Source organism: Polyodon spathula, chromosome 5 (assembly GCF_017654505.1).
Source record: "Polyodon spathula isolate WHYD16114869_AA chromosome 5, ASM1765450v1, whole genome shotgun sequence".
In the NCBI taxonomy this organism is placed as follows: Eukaryota; Metazoa; Chordata; class Actinopteri; order Acipenseriformes; family Polyodontidae; genus Polyodon; species Polyodon spathula.
Genome location: NC_054538.1, coordinates 26,683,306 through 26,705,090, shown reverse-complemented (window position 1 = coordinate 26,705,090; position 21,785 = coordinate 26,683,306). Strand labels below are relative to the sequence as shown.

The following is a 21,785-nucleotide window of genomic DNA, read 5'->3' as shown; positions in this document are numbered from 1 at the left end:
ACATTTCACAGGGATGCTGAAGCCCTGCTCTCAGAAATATAACTCTTTCAGTGGATTATTTCAGACAAATGGTAAAAAAGGTAAATCAATAAAATAACTAAGAAGTTGTAGTATAATAGCGATAATGTCTTTGCTGTGGCGTGCTCCTCAGTAATAATGACATCCAGTCTCTGGCTTTATTCACTTACAGGTTCCATTATAACGTAATGTTGGGGTTCCAAAAAATATAACATTACACGTCCCCATGTGTTGCTACAACCATTTAAAACTTGAAATTTTCTTTTTATTGTTAACATTTACACTTATAACTTTAAAGTCTTTTTCAAAGCTATTTTAATGTGGCCGCTCTAGTACACTGGGATTGAGATCTGTGCTTTAAATCACAGGTCTCTAAACCACGGCTCTGGCTTTTCTTCGTGGATCATTGTTGCTGTGCTACCTTTTTGACAATGTGGGCAATAATCCTTACACTGTCAGTGCACCAGAGTATCCATTTATGAAAAGAGCTTTTAAACAGACTTTAAAGCTAGAAATGTAAAAAGTTGTCACTATATTAACAATGAAAAAAAAAGACAGGTACCTTATTTAAACAGTTGCATTAACACGTGGAATCATATACCACTATATTTTTTTCAGAACCCCGCTACTTACTTTTTAAGGATACGATTTTATCACGCTGTTCACGACTTTCATGGAACCTGTGAACCGTAGACATCTTTTAAATTGGCAGCAATGCAAAGTTAAAGCAGTTTTTCAAATTAGCTGAAGAAAATATTACTCTGCATAGCCTTAATAATACAGAACCTAAAGGGAGGACGCTGTAGTTTTGGAGAAGCATCAAACCTTGATTTGCAGTACCGTATTCCTTCGAATTTAAGACACACTGGAATTTAAGACACAGCTCAAATTTCCCACCCTCAATTTGAGGAAAAAATAAAACATCAAATAAATATGCACTTAAAGATACAACCTCAGTTATGCATATGGAGGCAGCTTGTGGCTGTCTGCTGTCACACAGAGCATTAGTTTTGTGCTGCTTCCCATTTCGTCATGATTACTCACACCTGTTTTTGTCTCTTCTGAACTGTGGTGTTACTTGGAAAAAAAAACGACTGATCAGCATTTCCAAACTGTCCAAGCTGGTACTTTTTGTTAGAAATGCTGAAATTGTAAATCGGGCAGTAATGTTTTTTTAATATATTTTAATTAAGATCGGGCAGTAATGTTGTTGGTTTGACTTTTCTCGGCAGCAAGTCATGTTCCTCCTTGTGTATTCTGGCAGTGATGTCTTTGTTCGTCTTTTCTCAGCAGTCAGTGATGTTGATGTTTGCGATTTTAACCCTTTGCGGTCCTATGTCGTACCAGGTCCAACATCGCAATTTTCCCTTTCATAAAAAAGCCGTCAAGCACAGGTCTCTAGTCGTTTTTTCTCTGGAAAAAAGCTGAGAAAACATGGCCGAGTGAGACTGATAGGAGCCAAGGGAAGCTGAAAAAAAGGGGCGTATCTGAGCAATACACATAGCCCCTGCACCACACAGATAACACAGACACAAACAGACACAGTGCTGGATGCCTCCGCATCCAGCACTCAGAGAATATCACAGACATTTGCAGAGCAGCGCTTGGATTGCATTATTGAGCAGTTTGGTGATAAAACGAGTGATCAGGAGAGGATTTATCAGTATGCACGTCTATAAAGAGGTATGTGAAAAATACAGCGAATAAGTGGTGGGGCTTGACTGGAGATGCAGTACTGCGTGTCCTTTTCTATGCAGTGCCTTTTAAACAGCGCGTGTAAAATAAAAAGCGCATGTGAAAATAAACTGGACCCGACGCGCCTGACAAGCACTTAATAAATGGACCGCTAAGGATTAATACATGCATCACTATACTCTAGTCAAATTTAAGACACAGGCAATTTTTGAGAAGAAAAAAAAGGGTTTAAAAAGTATGTCTTCAATTCAAAGTAATACGGTAGTTGCCCTGCGCTTCTTAACAGTACCTGTCAACACTGCAGATGCAGAATGATCCTAATCTTTTAACAACGTGCTCAGGGAAGCCAGACGTCGTATGAAGAGTGAACTTTTCTTATCTTGTAATACCAAAACCAAAGCTGTGTTTAAATAGGCATTAATGAATAGGATATTGTTGTAAAATATTACATTTACAACCAAACAGTAATTTCTAAAAAGTACATTTTTGACAAGGGGCCCGTGTTAAAAGAAACACATATTAAATACACATCAAATACATAAATAGATGTTTACCACAAAATTTTAAATATTACACTATATTACATTACTAAATGTACCTAAGTTCATATGATCATATCATAAAATTGTCTATTTTTACATGTTTTTACCATGACAAAATCGTATCATTAACCATAGTCCAGGAACACTTTACATTATAAACTACTTTATGCATGTATAGCAGTGTGTTATTGTTGTGCTACCAAACCTGTAGTGTTAGTTTGGCATCAAGTAATATAAATAAAGTGTTTTCGGGTTCTTGGGACAAAGTTGAGACTGAAGCCATGATGGAGTTGAAGGTTCAAGCCATTTATTTTTGACAGAAATAATCAATAAAATAAAATCATAAATTCAGGGAACGGAACTGAGAGTCGAAAATGAATATAAAATGATTAATGGTAGTTGTATTTCCTTACCCTACCCCTTTTTCTCTTTCTATCTCCCCTAAATGCAACCTTTCCTCACACTCGTCTCCTCTAATCCCCTGATCTTTTCCACACACACCCTTATATCCCCTAGCTCCCTACGACCCTTACTCAGACCCCCACCCCCTTCGTGCCATTCCTGCACCCCAATTCATCTGCACACACGGCATGCAACCCCTCACACATACACACAATGCAACCCCCTGAATGTGCACACACACAGCATGCAACCCCTGCACGCACACATACCACATGCAACCCCTGCATGCATACATCTACCATGCAATCCCTGCACGCACCATGAAACCCTTGCGCGCACACACCCTCTACACCATCCTGATTCTGTCCCCCAGGATTGCTACATTATATATAGCTATGGCCAAAAGTTTAGCATCACCCTGTAGAATGAACTCATTTTGCTTCATAAAGTCGAATGAAACCTGTTGAAACAATGTTACATCAACATATAGAATTACATACCACTTTGAGGTTTCCATATACAGTACATTCCCATTAATCCGAGTTTATCATGTTTCGATAATCGGTGTGGTTTAATACAGTACATTATCAAAGTGCATTAGTGCAGAAATCATCTGATGGTCTATGCTGAATTTTATTCAATTAAATTTGATGTGCTAGTATCATTAATGCAGATCATTAAGTAAACTGAAGCAGCTATTATAAAAGACAGAAAAACCTGTCACCTACTCTACACTTATACTGACAGTGAGAGCAGGTAGCGGGGCTATTTAAGTAATATTCATAATACAACTGGTGCTATTTAAAATGTGGATGCTCAGTGTTTACACAACATAAATGTCACTAGTTTTCGGAATACTATTGTAGCATTCTAGGTGATGTTTTCCGAAAATGTACCTAATTTATAATGAAATTAGACAATTCTCCTTTTTGTAATTCAAATTACAGGTTTATTGATTAATAAAATAGATTATTCTTAACAGATTAGTCAATATATGATTACATTTGTTTACATTCATTGGTTTTCAAGATACAGAAACATCACAATTATTGCAACCCATTCTTCTAGTCGAATAATGATAGTCACCTAACTTGTAGTCAGTAATTAACCATATACCTTTAACTGGGAACACCCTTTCAGATCGACCCGAGCAATACAATTAAGTCTAGTCCCCGAAGCTTTTATAATTGTATTTCACACGGTTCTAAACATACAGTCTTAAATCCTATAAAATGCCATACTCAATGACATCTGGTTTTGGTTTACATCTTTTTCACATTAGCTGACACAGCCCTCTCACATATAATGAATCTATACAAGGGCAGACCATTTCATCATTCTAACCCTGTACTCCTGTGGGAACAATACAATAGGAAAGTTACATACATTCTAACACTAGGCTGACACTGAATTCCTTCCAAATGCATATCTATACACCAAACAGAATATTACATGTTCATTTTAACCCTTACAACTTTTGATATTGGAATTACTTTCCTGAATACTATATATTCTGAAAATTTATCAGATATATATCAAATATCAAATAAATACCAATATTTATGTTCATTACAATCAAAAATATAGATTAAGTACTTCTTTGATTAATGACTGATTAAAAATACCCTAATTGATGCAAAAAAGGTGATGGAAAGAGACACATTACACTTTACATAAAGCAGAAAAGTAAACACATCAAATAGCAAGAAATGTGTTTCTATTTTTCCCTGGGTCACTGTCCTATATTACATCACTCCATGGCAGTTTATCCCATTATATTCCAGCTGTCCATCAAAACTTTTCCTTTTTGTCTGGATATTCTTTTCAGGTTCCGGAACCTAAATGACAAAAAGCAATAATGTTAAGCAAAGAGACAATTCTTCACAAGTAGTTTAATTACCACAGCCTTCGTCACATCACAGTCAAAGGGTGCAAATGCACCCAGTGTGTTTAAAATGGACACATCTCATAACTCCGCCTTCCGATAGTTGACTGTGCAAAGTCGCCGGTCTTCACTGGGGATTCCGGCGGGAGCGTCGCATTGGCTCTGGTACTCGCGCAGTTTAGGGAGGCAAAACCAACAGTCACTGGCTGGGTGTACATGCAAGTGAAAATCGACTCTACAGTCATGACTGTGTTACCATTGACACGCCAATACATTGTGAAACAGCAAAAGAATGTCTTTTGGTCATCGTGACTTTAAGGGCAGGGTCAATCACTTTCTCATGATAAAAATAGCCCATGTAAACCGGAGCATGAATTGTGCCTGTGTCTCACGAAATTTTAGTCAAGATCCCTTTTTTTAAATTGTTTAAATCTTCATGGCAATACATGAAGGTTCCCTCACGACATTCAGTCGTTCTTTTCCTAATTATCCCTCCCCTAAATGACTATGAATTCAGTAATCTGCATTGGTACGGCCAACTTTTTTTTCCTAAATCAGAACAGCATAGTAATGCTTTCCTGAAAAGTACGACAAAAACATTGTGAGGAAAACTGTCATGACTTGTCCATGTAAACACCATCATTGTTTCTCCTCATCGTGCAACAGTGGACCCTGCTGGCCAGGTGCTTAGAAAGCTATTATAAGTTAACCACGTTTATTTATGTACATGGGTCCATTTGCCCCCTTTCCACCTTCCATGTGAGCACAACTATTGCTGCTGACAAAGGGTTAATAATGCTTTTTCAAGTACATGAATGCACTTGATTAGATGAGGTTTAAAAAGAAAAACCAAGATATACTGTATTTATATCCTGTGCGGACACAGCAAATGGAAGTCTGTATTTTAAATTCCTCTGTTAAAATATCTTTATCTAAGTCAACATTTTAAACCAAAGTTTACTTCCATCTTATGGTATTTGGTATTTTGTGAATATCAACGTTTTTTTTAAATAGAGTTTGTTTTAAATGACACACATGTTTAGCAACAGAATATATTTGCAGTATGTCACGATGAAAAAAAAAATCCAGTCATGACATAACATAAAAATAATGACATAACATAAACATGTAGCCACATGAGTTGTATTAATCAATATATTAACTCCTTTACCATTTCCGGGTCCCAGGGTTCAGCTTTTGACTTTGGTAATGTTTTTTTTTTTCTGACTCTTTACTTGCTGATCCAATATAGGTCATTTGGTGGATCAGTGTGTAGATTCTGGAAAATAGAAATAAAAAATATATTTAAGTATTAATCAATGGTCAGAAGAGAGACTGGGATTTGAAACCAAAGCAATTCATTTTATCACTGTGACATCACAAACATAACTCTGATTATTTTTAGCCGTTATATGTTAAAGTTTTGAAAGGTTTTTAGTAAAACAGTGAAGAGTTTAAGAAGACAGCAGTTGTGAAATACTTTTTGGACATGTTTCAAATTGTTGATAAGTTCTTAATACTAGAGCCAAAAGTGATAACACTTGCTACAATATAATACCGGAATATTGTTTATTAGGAATTTGTATTAATGGTACCCTCCTTTCCCTTATAAAAGAATACTTAAATATTGAAATAAAAAAGGGGAGGTATCCTCAACTGAAAAATCACATAATTATTAACTTCCTAAAAATGGAACAACTTAATATAAGTGGATAAAGGAAAACTAAATAGCTTTATTAAAATGTGGAAACCAATAAATTATTTAAATAAAAGGTGAAATACATAATTATCAGATGCAGGCTATCATATAATATGATATATGAAAATGTATCTGAATGGATAATTGTTGTGTAAATATGTATATATTATTATTTATATATCTATTTATGTATATTAAAATAGATCTGGACATATATCTGGAAAATGTTAATTACAAAAATAGTCAAGACCTGTGTTTCAATCAAACTTTCCAGGACTTATAGACTGTTCGCACTCTAGGGGTATTCTCAGAGTTTGATTGTATTGCACTATACATCACAGGTTAGTGGCTATTTTGGTTTAAATTATTTAAAGAGATCGTGAGAAAGAAAAGATGAGTTAAACAGTAAACAGCTTGAGTTAAACAGTAGCTGTGTTTCCATCACTCTTTTTTATGAGCCAAAAGTCATGCATATTAAAAAAAAAAGCTTGACAACTGTCTCGGAAATGGGTGGAATAAAAAAAAGTTTGATAGGGATGGACAAAAATGTATCCTGTATGATAAAGGATGTGCATAAATGCAATGGAAATACGTTCTGAATTAATTTTATGAGCTAGTGAATACTTTTTTCATTCTTTACCCAGAAGAGCCACTTAATTAAAACTTAATGTCACATCTCAGTAAAATCTATGACCAAAAGTTTTGCATCACCTAGAATTTTACCTAGGACTGAGACATCATTAAAAAGAAACTACATGAACATAATTGCAAAAATCTACCGTAAGCCACAATAGGAGTACAATATCTCATGTCAGATTTTGAAATTTCACATTTTTCCATTTTTTAAATTTTTGTTTATAGTTTTTCTTTAAGTATATGCAGACTTACAAAGCGGTATGTTATGTAATTAAATACTTTAATGTAACATTTTTTCAGCAAGTTTCATTTGATTTTATGAAGCAAAATGCCTGGGATTCTTTTTTTGAAAAAAAAAAAAAAAAAATATATATATATATATATATATATATATATATATATATATATATATATATATATATATATATATATATATAAACTTGCTTGAACGAACCACCTCGTGGTCTGTAGTCATCAATGTCATTAAGTCGACTTTTTTATGTAGTATACGTCCCCAACCGTGTCAGTACAACGTACTGCCTCTGGAATGTTTTATAATTATATAGTGCAGACAGTCATAATGCATGTAAATTAATATTATATATTTTATTTATATGAAGTATACGACACCATCGTAATGACTGCGCGACAGGCTAGTGTGTGTGTGTATATATATATATATATATATATATATATATATATATATATATATATATATATATATATATATATATATAGTTTCATTGTCTTCTTTTATGATTTGTAGGGTCTTTAGAGCTCTGTTAAACATATAGTGCCACATAAACATACTTAAATATTTTAGTACAGACCTGTATCATACAAAAAGTTACATTAATAATAATGTATATACAGTTATTGTGAATCCAGGAGATGTTAATCCACCCGGCTGATGTTAAGCCCCATATTTGTCTTTTTGAATAAATTCATGGAACCAAGATTTTTTTTTTTCCCATGCTATCCTTCTTCTAAAACAAAGCTTAAATGAATTAGGTTTAAGATATATTACTTCAACTCTAGGTGGACGCTCAAGTCTGGTGCTACTGGTAGCAATAACAAAGCCACTGGCAAAGAATTCCCAGCTATGCTCATTTTAATACATTTAGTAGGTACAAACTTGACTTTTTTTGTCCTAGGTAGGTACCCAAGATAGATACTACTTAAGAGGCTAGTGTACAGTTTATTACATCTTATAGCCAATAAGACAATCAAACTATAAAGCACTTTCATTTTATGAGTCAAATGGTAATAGTTTGAAACACTGAATAAATGGTGACTCATAAAAAAAAAAACAATAAACACTGAACAGAGGTCTCTAAACCCCTCGTACTCTATGCTTATGTTTTCCTATTTGATCAAAGAACCTTGACATGGTTACTTCTAGCAGATCTCAGATAATAATGCATTGCTTGGTATGGCCTTAACTATAGTAGAACATTGCACAAGGTTATGTCACAAACAGGATATTCATTGCTGACATCGTGTAAGGTTTGGCTTCCGTACATGTTTCCATGCAAAGAAATATTTGTTTTTGGTCAAGCGATTTGCCCACTGTTTAAAGTCGTACAGTGTTTTAACACACACTTCCTATAGCGTGTGGAATGTGATTAAAAAAACAGGTGCAGTATGAGGAGTCAGAAAGTAAGCAGCATGAACTATGGTGAATGATTAAGAGAGGAGTTGCTGGGGGCAGCTATGTCTACAGTACTTTATAGTTAAGTCTTTTTAATTACCTTGTTTCTGAGGTCTCTGAGTTCTTTGGTTATTTCTGATTGTTTCTGCTTATCTTCCTTGAGAGGTTCCAAGTACTGTTGTATGACCCCTTTCCAAAAGGGAATTTCATCCTGAAATATAAGAATGGTTATAATGTTTTTAGAATCACACATTCACTTTTCTGTACATAGAAATAACAAATGTACTATCAAGTTACATTGCAACTGCTGTACAGGACCAAATGTGGCAAAAAAACCTACGATTTTACTCATTTCTTTTTCACTTGTTTATATTTAAGTAGGCGGTTCTAAGTGTCTTCTTTAACCTTTTTTTTATTGAAGGCCTAGTGTTGTCTAATTTAACTTGACTTTTTATGTAAATACAAAGGCTTGTTTATTAAAGTATTTTGTATTATAATAAAAAGAAGGAACTTACTTCATCAAGTTTGTCTTCAACAAGTTCAATACGATCTGTTTTCTCTTGAAGCTGCTGAATCCATCCTTAAATAAAGATAACATTAAAATCAGTGGTTTTCAACCCTGGTCCTTGGAGATCCCATGTGTCTTTTGGTTTTCATTCCAACTGAGCTCTCAATTACTTAACTAAACCCTTAAATAAACTAATAATTTGCTTAATTAGACCTTTTTAATTGTTCACAGCTCCTAACAAGTTGCAGATTTCAAGTTAGTTATACGATTTTACAATTAATTTGAAATCTCCAACTCTAGAGGTGAAAACAATTAAGGCTTAATTAAGCTAATTGTTGGTACAATTAAGGGTTTAGTTAAGTAATTGAGAGCTCAGTTGGAATGAAAGCCAAAAGACACAGATGTCCCCCAGGACCAGCAATTACATTTGATTTTTTCAGCGTACCAATGACAATAACAAGTTTAGTGAAAGCCTACTTTGGAGATTTGCAATTTAGTTTTTCAATTTCAGAATTCAACACCACATGGCAATGCCTAGAAGTTGGAATAATGGCAGGATGTACCATTTCTCCCCTGGCTTTTACCATGGCAATGGAAGTAATTATTAGGGCATCAAAATGGGTAGTGGGAGGAGAGCGCTTGGCCTCTGGAATGCAGCTACCGCTAATTCGAGCATACATGGATGACATGACAACAATGACTACAACAGTAGCCTGCACTAATCGGTTATTGGGCAAATTAACCAATAATATTGAATGGGCACGAATGCAATTCAAGCCCACTAAATCAAGGCGCACCTCCATAATTAAAGGTAAAGTAGTAGACAAAAGGTTCTACATTAATAGTGAGGCAATACCAACAGTATCCGAGAAGCCAGTGAAAAGTCTAGAGAGATGATACGACGGGGATCTAAAGGACACCGTTCGTGTGGGAGAAGTTAGAAAACAAGCAGTGGAAGGATTTAGGATCATAGACAGCAGCGCTTTACCGGGCAAACTGAAACTCTGGTGCTTTCAGTTTGGTCTACTGCCAAGACTGCTGTGGCCATTGACTGTGTACGAGGTTTAATTGACAGGCTGGAAGCTTTAATCAGTTCATATGTCAGGAAATGGTTGGGAGTTCCATGCTGCCTCAGCAGAGTGGGACTTTATGGTAAAGGAATACTGCAGCTACCAGTCTCTGCTCTAACCGAGGAGTTTAAGTGCACCAAAGTCCGACTGGAAATGACATTAGTAGATTCGTGCGACAAATGCGTAAGGAAGACAGCACCTGTGTTGAAAACTGGAAGAAAATGGGAGGCAAAGAAATCTGTGGAAGATGCTAAGGCTGCCCTTCGAATCATTGATATTATGGGGCAAGTTCAGCATGGAAAAGGGGGTCTCAGTTCAGCTCCTCCTACATGGTACAAGGCAACCAGTCAACGAGGTACAAAAGCAGGAGGAGAGGATCAGGTGTGTAAAGGCCATTTCCCAGGCCAAGCAGGGAGAATGGATAAGAAGGGAGAATGTGGAACAACGCAAGATTGGCTGGCAAGACCTATGGACAATGGAACAGAGCAGGATCAGTTTCCTCATCAGATCAACATATGATGTTCTCCCATCACCACAGAACCTAAACCTCTGGGTGGGTGAGGATCCCTCATGTCCTTTGTGTTTATCACCTGCAACATTAAGGCACATTTTGACAAAATGTAAGGTGGGTCTTAGCCAACGACGGTTTACTTGGTGCCATGACCAGTGCTGCGATGTCTGGCCTTAGCTTTGGAATACAAGCGTAACCTGACCAATAAGTTGCCACCGGTTCCATCAAAGCATTACAAACAAAAGACAATATTTCTCTGTCCAGGAGAGCAACCACCAAGAAATGGTGTTAAAACCAAGCCTTGCCAAGGACAATTGGAAGCTGCTAGAGACTGGAAGATGCTGGCAGATGTTGGTCAACGGCTTGTTTTTCCACCTGAGATTGCCACCACTAACCTTCAACCAGACATTGTCTTGTGGGCTGGATCAGCACACCTTGTTCATCTGGTATAATTAACAATGCCATGGGAGGATGCTGTGGATGAGGCGCATGAGAGGAAGAAACTTCGGTATGCTCAACTAGCTGCTGAAGCAGAACAGCGAGGATGGAGAGTCCGAGTTTACCCAGTGGAGGTGGGTTGTCGAGGATTTGTGGCACACTCTACAATCCGGTTTCTCAGAGATGTCGGTTTACTGGTCAAGAGTTGCGTCGCAGAGTGAAAAATTTATCTGAAGTAGCAGAAAGGAGCTAAGGAAAGCTAAGTACTATGGTACTTTGTTCAACTGTGATATTATGTTCATCAATGAGATATGCAGTCTTTGATTTTAAACAGGAAGTGTATAGCTATTATAAATATTGTATTGGTTTAAAAATAATGTACACAATCTCTAACCCTTATTTTAAAATAAATATCTAGATAAATTATGTTCTTACTTTCTTCCATGGTGTCATCCATTTTGATAAGGTTTTCAATTTCTTCATTTTGGCTAAAACACAAACATTTGGATGAAATGTATTGACTGTGTTTAGAAAAAAGGCAATTAATACATTTACCCTGGATGTTTCCCATGCTGTATAATCCTGATTGTTTTGCAAAATATGTTCACACATAAATCATATCTGACACAAACATGAAACACAAAAAGGACCACATTTTAACACAGTACTTTTTAAAGCTGTCTTATGCCAGTGGTTCAAAACTAGGGGCCTGGCTGTTTTGTTTGGGGTGGTTGCAGCACTCTAATATAAAAGCAAGGTTAGCATTGTGCAACAAAAGTGGATGATTGTAAGGGGAGCAACACAGGTTCACATTTTTATGGATTGATTTGGTGGAGGCCTTGGGCTAAGAAAGTTTGGGAGCTGCTGTCTCAGGACAGATTAAATTGCAAAACAATGGCGTACCTTTCAGAAGCATCACTCAGAAGCACTACTTCTTCTGGGTTGGAGGAAGCTGATATTTTCTAGTCCTCATTTACTTGAAATTCTAAATTCCAGCAGAGACATTTACACTTCTTTTCATGCTTCACATTCTTTTTAGTTTTTCTTGTTTCCAGCTTCTCATAGTTTACTGTCTCACGGGTTCCCCAGGAAATATTATTCAGGTTAACCAGTGAGTATATGGTTAAGAGCAGATAAGCACTTGGCACACAAATTAAATAAATAAGTCCATAGAGGACAAGGTGGAATTCCTGGGGGTGCATCAGAGAAGCTAAAAAGTAAAGCACCACTAAAAAAATTAAGAACAGACCACTGGGGGTGATGAATGTTTGTTGCTTGACCATGTCAGCTAAAGAAAAAAAAAAGAAGAAAAAAACTGTTATTATCATTACCAGATTTCTTCTAGCCAGTACATTTATGTTGCACTATATTTAATTTGTAAAATAATATTCTATTTTACTGACCTATAATGCTGAGGAAGGTGGCTGCCATGAGAAATGCATAAAATATACTCATGAATCCAGCAACCAGGATTTGGTTGTCAGATTTACACGTGAAACAGATCACCGTGTAGATAACTGGAGGAAGAACAGACAGAAAAAGGGAGATATTTCCGTTCAAGCCAAAGATAAATGTGAAGCATCCTGCAAAAAAAACTAACAAAAAAAAAAACATTTCTAAAACAATGTACAGTCTGTAAACCTGAGTCTGTAGTAAGACTCCCAAATGTCTCCAACACTTCTTTGTTTTTGTTTTTTTTACCTGCTACCATGAGACAAACTGTGGCAGGTGCTAGAATGGAGAGGGCGGTTTGTAAGATCTGATAGAGGATATACAGTCTTGATATAGATGAATTTCTCTTTGAAGTTTCTTTTCCTGTGTTCAGAAGGTCAAGAGTGTTTGCCAAAGATGAGGGAGCCCAGCGCCGTCTTTGGTTGTAAAACTCTTTAAACTCCCGAGGCGCATTGCTGTAGGAATCAGAAGATGCGGTGTACTCTATTTGCCAGCCTTGTTGTAGAAGCAACGTACACAGCCAGCGGTCCTCACCTTTTAGAAGACAAATCAGACAAGCAGTTCAATTCTACATGTGCAATATTTAAAAAAACAAAAAAACAAAACATATTTACTATGCTAAAAATTAAAACACTACTAGATATTATCCATACTTAAATGCAATATATATATATATATATATATATATATAAAACAAAGTGCAAAACTGAACAAGCTGTTAGATTACACAGATGAGGGACGGATACTTTAACATCTGAAACTAGTATTATAAGCAGGGCTTCTGTTTTTCTCTTTCTTATTTTTATCTTTTTTTCAGTTTTATGTAAATGTTTTTTTTTTTAGTTTTAAATTTTTTTTTTTTTTTTTTTTTTCTTCTGGGATTTTGCATTTTATATACTGTATAAAATGAGTGTTTTAGGTTACTTTCCAAAATGCTTGGGCGTTTTTTTTCTATCAAATTATGTTAGTATTGTAACATTCTTGCTCAGCGTGGTTCAGGATAAAGAGACAGGAAATAAATCTCAATTTAGAAGCTCTTTAATGGAAATTCCAAAGAATCCTTAAAAGGACAGAACACACACACGGATTGGGGTTGAGGGGTTTGGGGGGTCCCAGGGAGTCCCGGTTCGGCATGCACTGCTCCGTCGCACATGCAAATGAGCCTTGTCTGTAAGGTGCGGGTCCTGGCGGATCTGTCACAGCAGGCTGTCACTCAGCAGCAAATGCACGCACCCACACGACAGACAACTGCTCTGTCACAAGCTTTAATACCCTGCCTCTTTCTAAATAAGGGATTTAGCTCCCTATTAAAATCTGAATCTAAAAACAGTAATTGTGTGAATATAGTAATTGTTAAAGCTTTGTATAATGGTATTTAACACAAGTCTCATTTATCTGCCTTTTTACATATCCACCCTTACTCTGGTCCCACCGCAGTCAGTTACGCAATGGATTACTGTAGTTGTACTGATAACATGGTACATTTAAAAAAGTTTAAAACATGACCTAACCGGTGACCATCTCTTTTTGTGACATATCCGAAGTTTATCTTTTAAGTGGATGTACAAATGGTTGCCATTTGGAAGGACATAACAGATTCGACCACCATAAGGAGTACTCATGATTTTCTGTTCCCCAATATCAGACAGGCCCTTATGGTCATCGAAGATAGAGTACTTATTGCTACCAAAGCTCATAAACAAAAGAAATTAAATATCAAGTTTATTTTCATACAGTTTAAAAAAATGTAATAAAAAAAAAAAAAAAAAAAAAAAAACAGCTGTAGAAAGAGAAACACATCTGCCTCTTACGTCTGTGTTAAAAATCACCTTGTGTTTACTTGGACGATTGAAATACGTACGACTAGGGCTCGCTTAGGGGACTTTAAAATCCTGCTGCAGAATAATTAGGGGTGTGTAATGTGGTAGTTTCCTGGAGTTGAACATTCCTTTTTGTGGAGGAAGTGCTTGGCAGCATGTAAGCCAGCTTTTGTTTTGATTAGCTGTGTTTTCACTGCGATTTGTTTTGTACCTATTATTTCCCTGTGTACACTCCCATCCATGTATATGCACCCAATACCATTGTTGGTACAGTCACATGGTTTCCTACTTGCCTCACTCCACCCTAGGTGCTGATCTAGTGGTGACACCTTATAATTACATTTAAAAAAATCAAATGTGCAACAAATAAATAAATCTGCGCGTCTGAGTGGCATGGTCAAATGGAACAACTGTGTGTCTAGTCTGCCAGAGGATAACCCACAACCCCCTATTACAGATGCTTACCTGAATACTTCTTCTATAACCCTCACTAGGAGCTCTACATGTGTATTCGTGTATAGGGTCTTCTTTCCTGATTGTTCATCGGTCTCCTCAATAAAAGCATCATCAAAGTAAATATGTCCCTCCAAACTTAACCGGTCTTTTTGTGACCGATGTTTGGGTCTGTATCTGTCCAGCCTTTAAATGGGGAAACATAGGGGTTTAATTAATGTCTATTTCTAAATAACTCTTTAATCATCTATTTCAGTGATGAGCAAAGTGGGAGGCGAAGAGTCAATAAGGGAGGAGCGACTATTACTAAAGTTATGTAAAAGTTTTTTTTTTTTAAAGGATAGAAATTTTAAATAAATACATAAATGACAGGACTTAGTCTAAGTTCTTACTTTTCAAATGAGCAGTTGACGATCACTCGAGGACTTGTAGAACCGGATAAATTATGTTTAAACTGGAGCGTGTCAGTGAAATAGCGACTTCCTTGTAGGGGCCGACAAGTGTAAAAACAAACAAAAAAAACACTATTGTTTTAAAATGTGTTTTTTCCCCAGACTTAATGTAAATCGCGTATTTTTCCCTAGATTTAACAAAAAAAAGTAATGGAAGGTTTTGGGGTACTATTCAGCAGAGACATCTGCAGTTGTATTCTGTGTGCACGATTCATCCTGTAATTTAGACTGAAGGGTGGTGCTGTGGGCAGCAAAATAACCTACAGCAAATCAACATGCCTTTCTGATTTAATATAATAATAATAATAATAATAATAATAATAATAATAATAATAATAATAATAATAATAATAAAACGGTTTCCTATGGGTGACAATTTCTGCGATAGCAGAATGGGGGAATCCTGGTAGGGTTAGTGATTAAACCTGTTTGATTATGATTAAAAAATAGCGTAGTGCTGGATGTAAAAATGTACACAAAATAAAACAAAGTAGGCGAGTAAAAAACATTCTTATTACGTACTGTTTCATACATGCTAACATTCTGACAAATATAGTTCAATGTTGAACACTTGATTTGGTGTGTTTGATGTTTATAAATAACGGTTAAAGTAACGTTTGGGGAGGGAGGCCCACAATAAGGTCCTGCAGTGGGGCCCATCTTCCTCCGCCACTGAGTCCATTATTACTTAATTTTCATTTTTAAACTTCCTAGAGTTAGTTTCTGGATTACACTATGTAATGCAATTTTTGTTCCTGGGTAGTAAGTGTTATTTCCTAATTGCTTATGCCTCAGAAGTATAGAAAATGGCTATTATTCCCCACAAACTTTGCTTTTGTGACCAGGACAGTGATATTTTGAAATTGACCTATTTCCAATGAGAAAACGGGCGAATTTGTGTCTTTTCGTTCACATAAAGTCAGAAAAAAACAACATATGAATCCAAATTAACAGGCATTTATACTAAAGTAATACAAAAATGACTACAAAAGATTTAGAAGTGAGTAGTTTTTCGAGATTTACTATTATGCTGTAAATCACTTTCACGAATCATCCCCCAAATGTAGTCTCCCATCATGTTCTCGTTATACTGTCCTTGGTAGCGGCGTTCAAAGTCCAGAATATCCTGGTGGAAGCGCTCGCCTTGCTCCTCCGAATACGCTCCCATGTTCTCCTTGAATTTATCAAGATGAACATCAAGGATATGGACTTTGAGGGACATCCTACAGCCCATTGTGCCGTAGTTCTTCACCAGAGTCTCAACCAGCTCCACATAGTTTTCGGCCTTGTGATTGCCCAGGAAGCCCCGAACCACTGCGACAAAGCTGTTCCAAGCCGCTTTCTCCTTACTAGTGAGCTTCTTGGGGAATTCATCGCACTCCAGGATCTTCTTTATCTGTGGTCCGATGAAGACACCAGCTTTGACCTTTGCCTCAGACAGCTTAGGGAAGAAGTCTTGAAGGTACTTGAAGGCTGCCGACTCCTTATCTAGAGCTCTGACAAATTGTTTCATAAGGCCCAATTTGATGTGCAGTGGTGGCATCAGCACCTTCCGGGGGTCCACCAGTGGCTCTCACTTGACGTTGTTCCTCCCCACAGAGAACTCGGTCCGCTGTGGCCAGTCCCGCCTGTGGTAATGCACCTTGGTGTCCCTGCTGTCCCAAAGGCAAAGACAGCAGGGAAACTTGGTAAAACCACCTTGGAGACCCATGAGGAATGCCACCATTTTGAAGTCTCCTATGACCTCCAGCCGTACTCATCATACTTCAAGGCATCCAGCAAGGTCTTGATGCTGTTGTAATCCTCTTTGAGGTGCACCGAGTGAGCCAGGGGAAGAGACGGGTACTTGTTACCATTATGGAGCAGCACGGCTTTGAGGCTCCTGGATGAGCTGTCAATGAAGAGGCGCCACTCATTCTGGTTACAGGCGATTCCGATTGCCTCGAACAGACTGGTCACATTGTGGCAGAAGCAGAGCCCATCTTGACGGGTGAAGAAGCTGGAAAAAGGTTGGTGACGCTTCCTCTGATCTGCGACTTGCACACTTTCATCCAACAAGTTCCACTGCTTGAGCCTAGATGTCAAAAGCTCGGCATTGGACTTGGTGAGACCAAGATCTCTAATCAAGTCGTTGAGGTCTTTTTGGTTGGGGTAGTATGGGTTTCTCTCCTCAGCTCCACCTCTGAAATTGTCATCTGGATCTACAACGTCTTCCTCGCTCTCTGACTTGCTGCTCTCTTCTAAAGACGGCTGCTCTCTCTCTGGAGGAGTGGGTACGGGGAGCTCATGGCAGTGTGGCACCGGGGCGATGGATGAAGGAAGGTCCGGATACGTGATAGCAGGTGCATTCTTGCCAGTCCGAGGTTTGGAAGGGTCCACCATGCAGAAGTAGCAGTTGCTTGAGTGGTCAGTGGGTTCCCGCCAAATTCTTGGGATAGCGAACTTCATGGCTCTCTTTTCCCCTCTGTACCATCCTACAAAAATACATTTATTTCACCCATGACTAATGTGTAAAAGATTCTTGCAACATTTTTCATATATGATATATTTTTTCAATAACATTGAAAATTGTAAAACATTTTAAAATTAAAAACTTTTACAATTTTAAAAATTTTATAACATAAAATTCCGAGCAACAATTGTCCATCTTACCTTCCAGAGATTTTTTTGCAGTGCTCGCAGGTGAAATGAGGTGCCCAGGGTTTGTCTTGATCCCCGACAGGCATGCCGAAATATGCCTTGAAGGTCTCACACATCTTAGCAGATGCTTCCACGAAGTACTTTTTCGCTCTTGTCTTCATAAATTGGCCGCAGACATAGCAAAATGTGTCTGCCGGATGCTTACAGTCTCTTGATGCCATCTCAGAAAAATGCAGATACGTATCCACTTAGGCAGCTGGAACTAAACTGAACTGGTGGGCTTAAGGCCCCTGTATTTATACTACTACTTATATTACTGGAAAGTTCTAGAAAGTTCTAGAAGTTACTCCACGTTTACGCAGCACTGAATCTATCTGGAATGTTCTGGAAAATAGGTAAATTTCAAAACATCGCTGTCCTGGTCACAAAAGCATGGTTTGTGGGGAATAATAGCCATTTTGTATACTTTTGAGGCATAAGCAATTAGGAAATAACACTTACTACCCAGGAACAAAAAAAAAAAAAAAAAAAATTGTTACACGGTGTTATCAGACTGTTCAGAGTCAGTTTGATGTAACTGTTGAACATTAACTTTATTGCAACAATATACTGTGGCGGAGGCGTATCTGGTCCACAATGGAATAAATGAAGACAGCACAGGTCGCAGTTCACAGGGATTCCCCTCCTCACACACACACAAGTCCATATTTGCATACAGTACAGTTTCAATCTACAAAATTTATACTAACGGTAAGCTACACTTTCGAGTGTTTTGAGATTGCTCATTGCCTGAGTCTCATGTCAGTAGTCGCTACTGATTAGAGTTGGTTTCGACCCCCAGGAGGCAGGCGGTCACCGAGGAGGTACCGCTCTCCTTCCCCACGTAAGCACAGGCATTCTCCATTTGGATCGCCACAGAGACGTCAAAACTCGGCGCGGCGCTTACAGGAGCTTGCGGAGACGGTGAGAGCCCATCAGACCATGCTAGGGACCCTATTGAACCCCCTACCACCGAGCAGCCCCAGCTTCCTCATTCCCGCTCTCCATCCCTGGCCCCACCGAGACCCCCAAGCCCAATCAAGCGATGAGGTCGGATGTGTCTGACCCCGCCACTTCAGTTGGGCAGGCCACAGCGGGGGGCTCCATACCCCCCCTTCCACATGTATCGCAGAGGGAGGAGTTATGGGCCTTGATGCAGCGTGCAGCTGCTGCCACGGATGTTCCTACGCGTTTTTACTGCCTTGATGTTGCAAACCGAGCGAGTCCCTCTCTGGGCTCTAGGGTGTTGCAGGCGACATGCCCTTAGGCATCATGAGGGCTCTGAGGCTATCGCCGTGGGGCTGTAATGTCGGTAATCTGGAGCCAAGACAGCTCTGGTACAGCTTCCCATTTGGTAACAGTTGTCATTCCACTTGAAAGGGAATGTTAGGTTATTACCATAACGCTGATTCCCTGAAAAGAATGACAACCATTACCCTTCGAGGTCGTGTCCCCAGCCGACCTCCGATTTCGAAGTATCAATATGCTACTGTGAGCACTAGATGCTATATGCTCAGTGATTGACGGTCAGAGAGGGCTGTTCCCATTCAGTAATTGTTGTCATTCTTTTCTGGGAACCAGGGTTATGGTAATAACCTAATGTTCTGTGCGGATGAAGAGACTTGTGCTGTTTTTGCGTGCCTAACTATGAGTAGCCCTTAAGAGTGTTTTGAAAGTAATAAATGCTTTGACTGTAATGTATAGTGTTATGAGGGTGAGAACTTTGAAAGTTCCTAGTGTGGTGTTTTAAACGTTGAAGTGGAGTGTTATGAACGTGACCTGAGTGTTTTGAAAGCGACTAGCGGAGTGTTTTTTTTGCGTGAATGTTCTGACCGTACAACACCTGTATGCATACTTTATTCGCCTCAAATTCGCTGGCTCCCATCCGTTGTGCATAGTCTTTTAGCTCCAGATTTAGCTTGCAAAATAATTTTTACCTGAACAATGAGGAAATAAATGTTATCATTTCATCATATGTTTCATGCCACATTGTTGAACACAGGTAAACTGTCACATGGTCCAAGACCTTTACACTGGAAAAAAAAAAAAAAAAAAAAGTTATTAGTGTGGTAGCGATTTCGTTTTTTGGTGTATTAGGATAGTATTGTCATCAAATTTGTATGTGCACAATTCATATGGATGATTAATAAGAAATACTATATTGCTATATCGGGAAGGGAACTAAATTATCTTTAATCCATTCATTAAACAACTACTTTCCCTATGTTCTTTTGTTTCCTTTCATGCCCCACCTCCAGATTTCTCCATCTTGCAGCAGGCTTTGCAACAATGCCAGTTGAGCTGCTTCCTTTTAGAATAACGCTGGATGAGACAAAAGCTCTGGTGGACAAGATCACAAGGCCCACTTGTTGTGAAAATTACATTATTGTATTGTAACCAAAAAAAAAAAAATCAATACAAATCTTGTTATCCCTAATTATGTTTCCTGACTGGAAGACTGTATGTAAGGTAATGTGCATACTTTTAGATAAGAGAACATAGTTTTAAAATCCCAAGGCAACTGTAATCCACCCACCCTCAAGCCTCCCACCTTCATTTTGCTTTACCCATGGGATGATAATTAAGCAATTCTGGGACACATCCAGTCAGACTAATAAAAAATGATCTGATTAGGTAAGCACTCAAATTGTTTATATGATAGCCAATACAGTTAAGATATCAGCAACAATTCACATAAAGAGGAAGTGTTAGAAGCAGCTTGTTTCTCAGAATTATATAGTCATAAGGAGAGGTTTCAAAGGGCGAACAGAAACACTCAAGAAAAAAAAAAATTAAGATGATTACCTTGCTTCTGTGGTTTTGATATCAGATAACCAAATGTGAAACCGTGTGTTGAGCAGCATGGACTGGTCTATGAATGCAGCTTCATACAGCTGTCGAACAAAGAGCTCTGTAGTCCTTTCAAGTCGTGTCATATTTGTCAACCAGACATACAGTGTGGAAAGTGCCAGCCCTAACCACCAGCTAATTGCTGAGACACCAAGCAGTGCCACGCCAAATCCATTCTGATCCCCTACTCTCATATTGCTGCATAAACCATAGCTAACATCTCTGAACAGCATCTCAGCTACAAGAACCTCTTTGCCATGAGTAGAATTAAGTCCATCGCAGTACATAGTCAGAGAAAAATTCCCAACACCAGAGGCATCCTTAACTGTGTTGTAGCGCGTCCCAAGCATGAAGAGGAAAGCAACAAACACAGCAGGAGTGGTAAAGAACGTGGGCAAAGCAAAACCACGTCGGAATGCATGCATTTTGCAAGCAATTACCCCAAACCAGTGACACAAAGCTGAGGAAATCGCTTGTATGGCAAACAGGCTGAGGACAATCGTAATTGTATCACTTGAAACATTTGTAATGGAAAACCAACTTTGACCTGAAAGTGGGACATAAGCTCCTACCACAATACCTGTGACAACAATTCGCACTACACTAGAAATCAAGTAGGTCATGTTTCTGGAGCCTTCCAGATCAGGTCTAATTCTGTCTAGTCTTTTGCTCTTAATCATGGATGTAAAGTTCTCCCACCAGTTTAGGGAGACCAATAAAGTGCTCCCTATGGCTAGCCCTATGTACAGGTATATGTCCTTGTTGCCAACAGCCCCAGAAGTCGTTCTTTGTACCACAAAGAAAAGCACAAAACCTGCAAGCACTAGGAAAATGGAACGCAGTGATGGGAGCATTAACCATTTTGTCATTTTGCCCAGGATTGGATTTATTACTTGAATTACAGCAGGCAATATGCAGACACTGTTCAGGATCATAATATTAGTTATAATGTCGAAATGAGGCATGGCAACCACTGTGAGAACTGTTGTACCAAAAGCTACAAGTAGTTCAATCCCACACACCT

The 21,785-nt window shown here is 38.1% G+C and overlaps 1 protein-coding gene across 1 annotated transcript; it reads right to left on the bottom strand.

Annotated features, from left to right (window-relative positions):
* Positions 1–12,017: 12,017 nt before the first annotated feature.
* LOC121316388 lies at positions 12,018–21,186 on the bottom strand. Its single transcript, XM_041251466.1, has 5 exons — positions 20,717–21,186; positions 14,793–14,966; positions 12,757–13,055; positions 12,459–12,638; positions 12,018–12,343 (listed from the first exon to the last, which is right to left on the bottom strand). The coding sequence occupies exons 1-5, from the start codon at positions 21,184–21,186 to the stop codon at positions 12,018–12,020; spliced, it is 1,449 nt and encodes a 482-aa protein (XP_041107400.1).
* Positions 21,187–21,785: the final 599 nt, after the last annotated feature.

Excerpts from the sequence above, each read along its gene's own strand:
- LOC121316388 (XM_041251466.1), bottom strand. The coding sequence starts at position 21,186 with ATGCATGCATTCCGACGTGGTTTTGCTTTGCCCACGTTCTTTACCACT. Across the intron at positions 13,056-14,792 it reads GTTATAGAAGAAGTATTCAG|TTGTCTTCTAAAAGGTGAGG; the intron begins GTAAGCATCTGT and ends TGCTTGTCTGAT. Across the intron at positions 12,344-12,458 it reads CACCTTCCTCAGCATTATAG|CTGACATGGTCAAGCAACAA; the intron begins GTCAGTAAAATA and ends TTTTTTCTTTAG.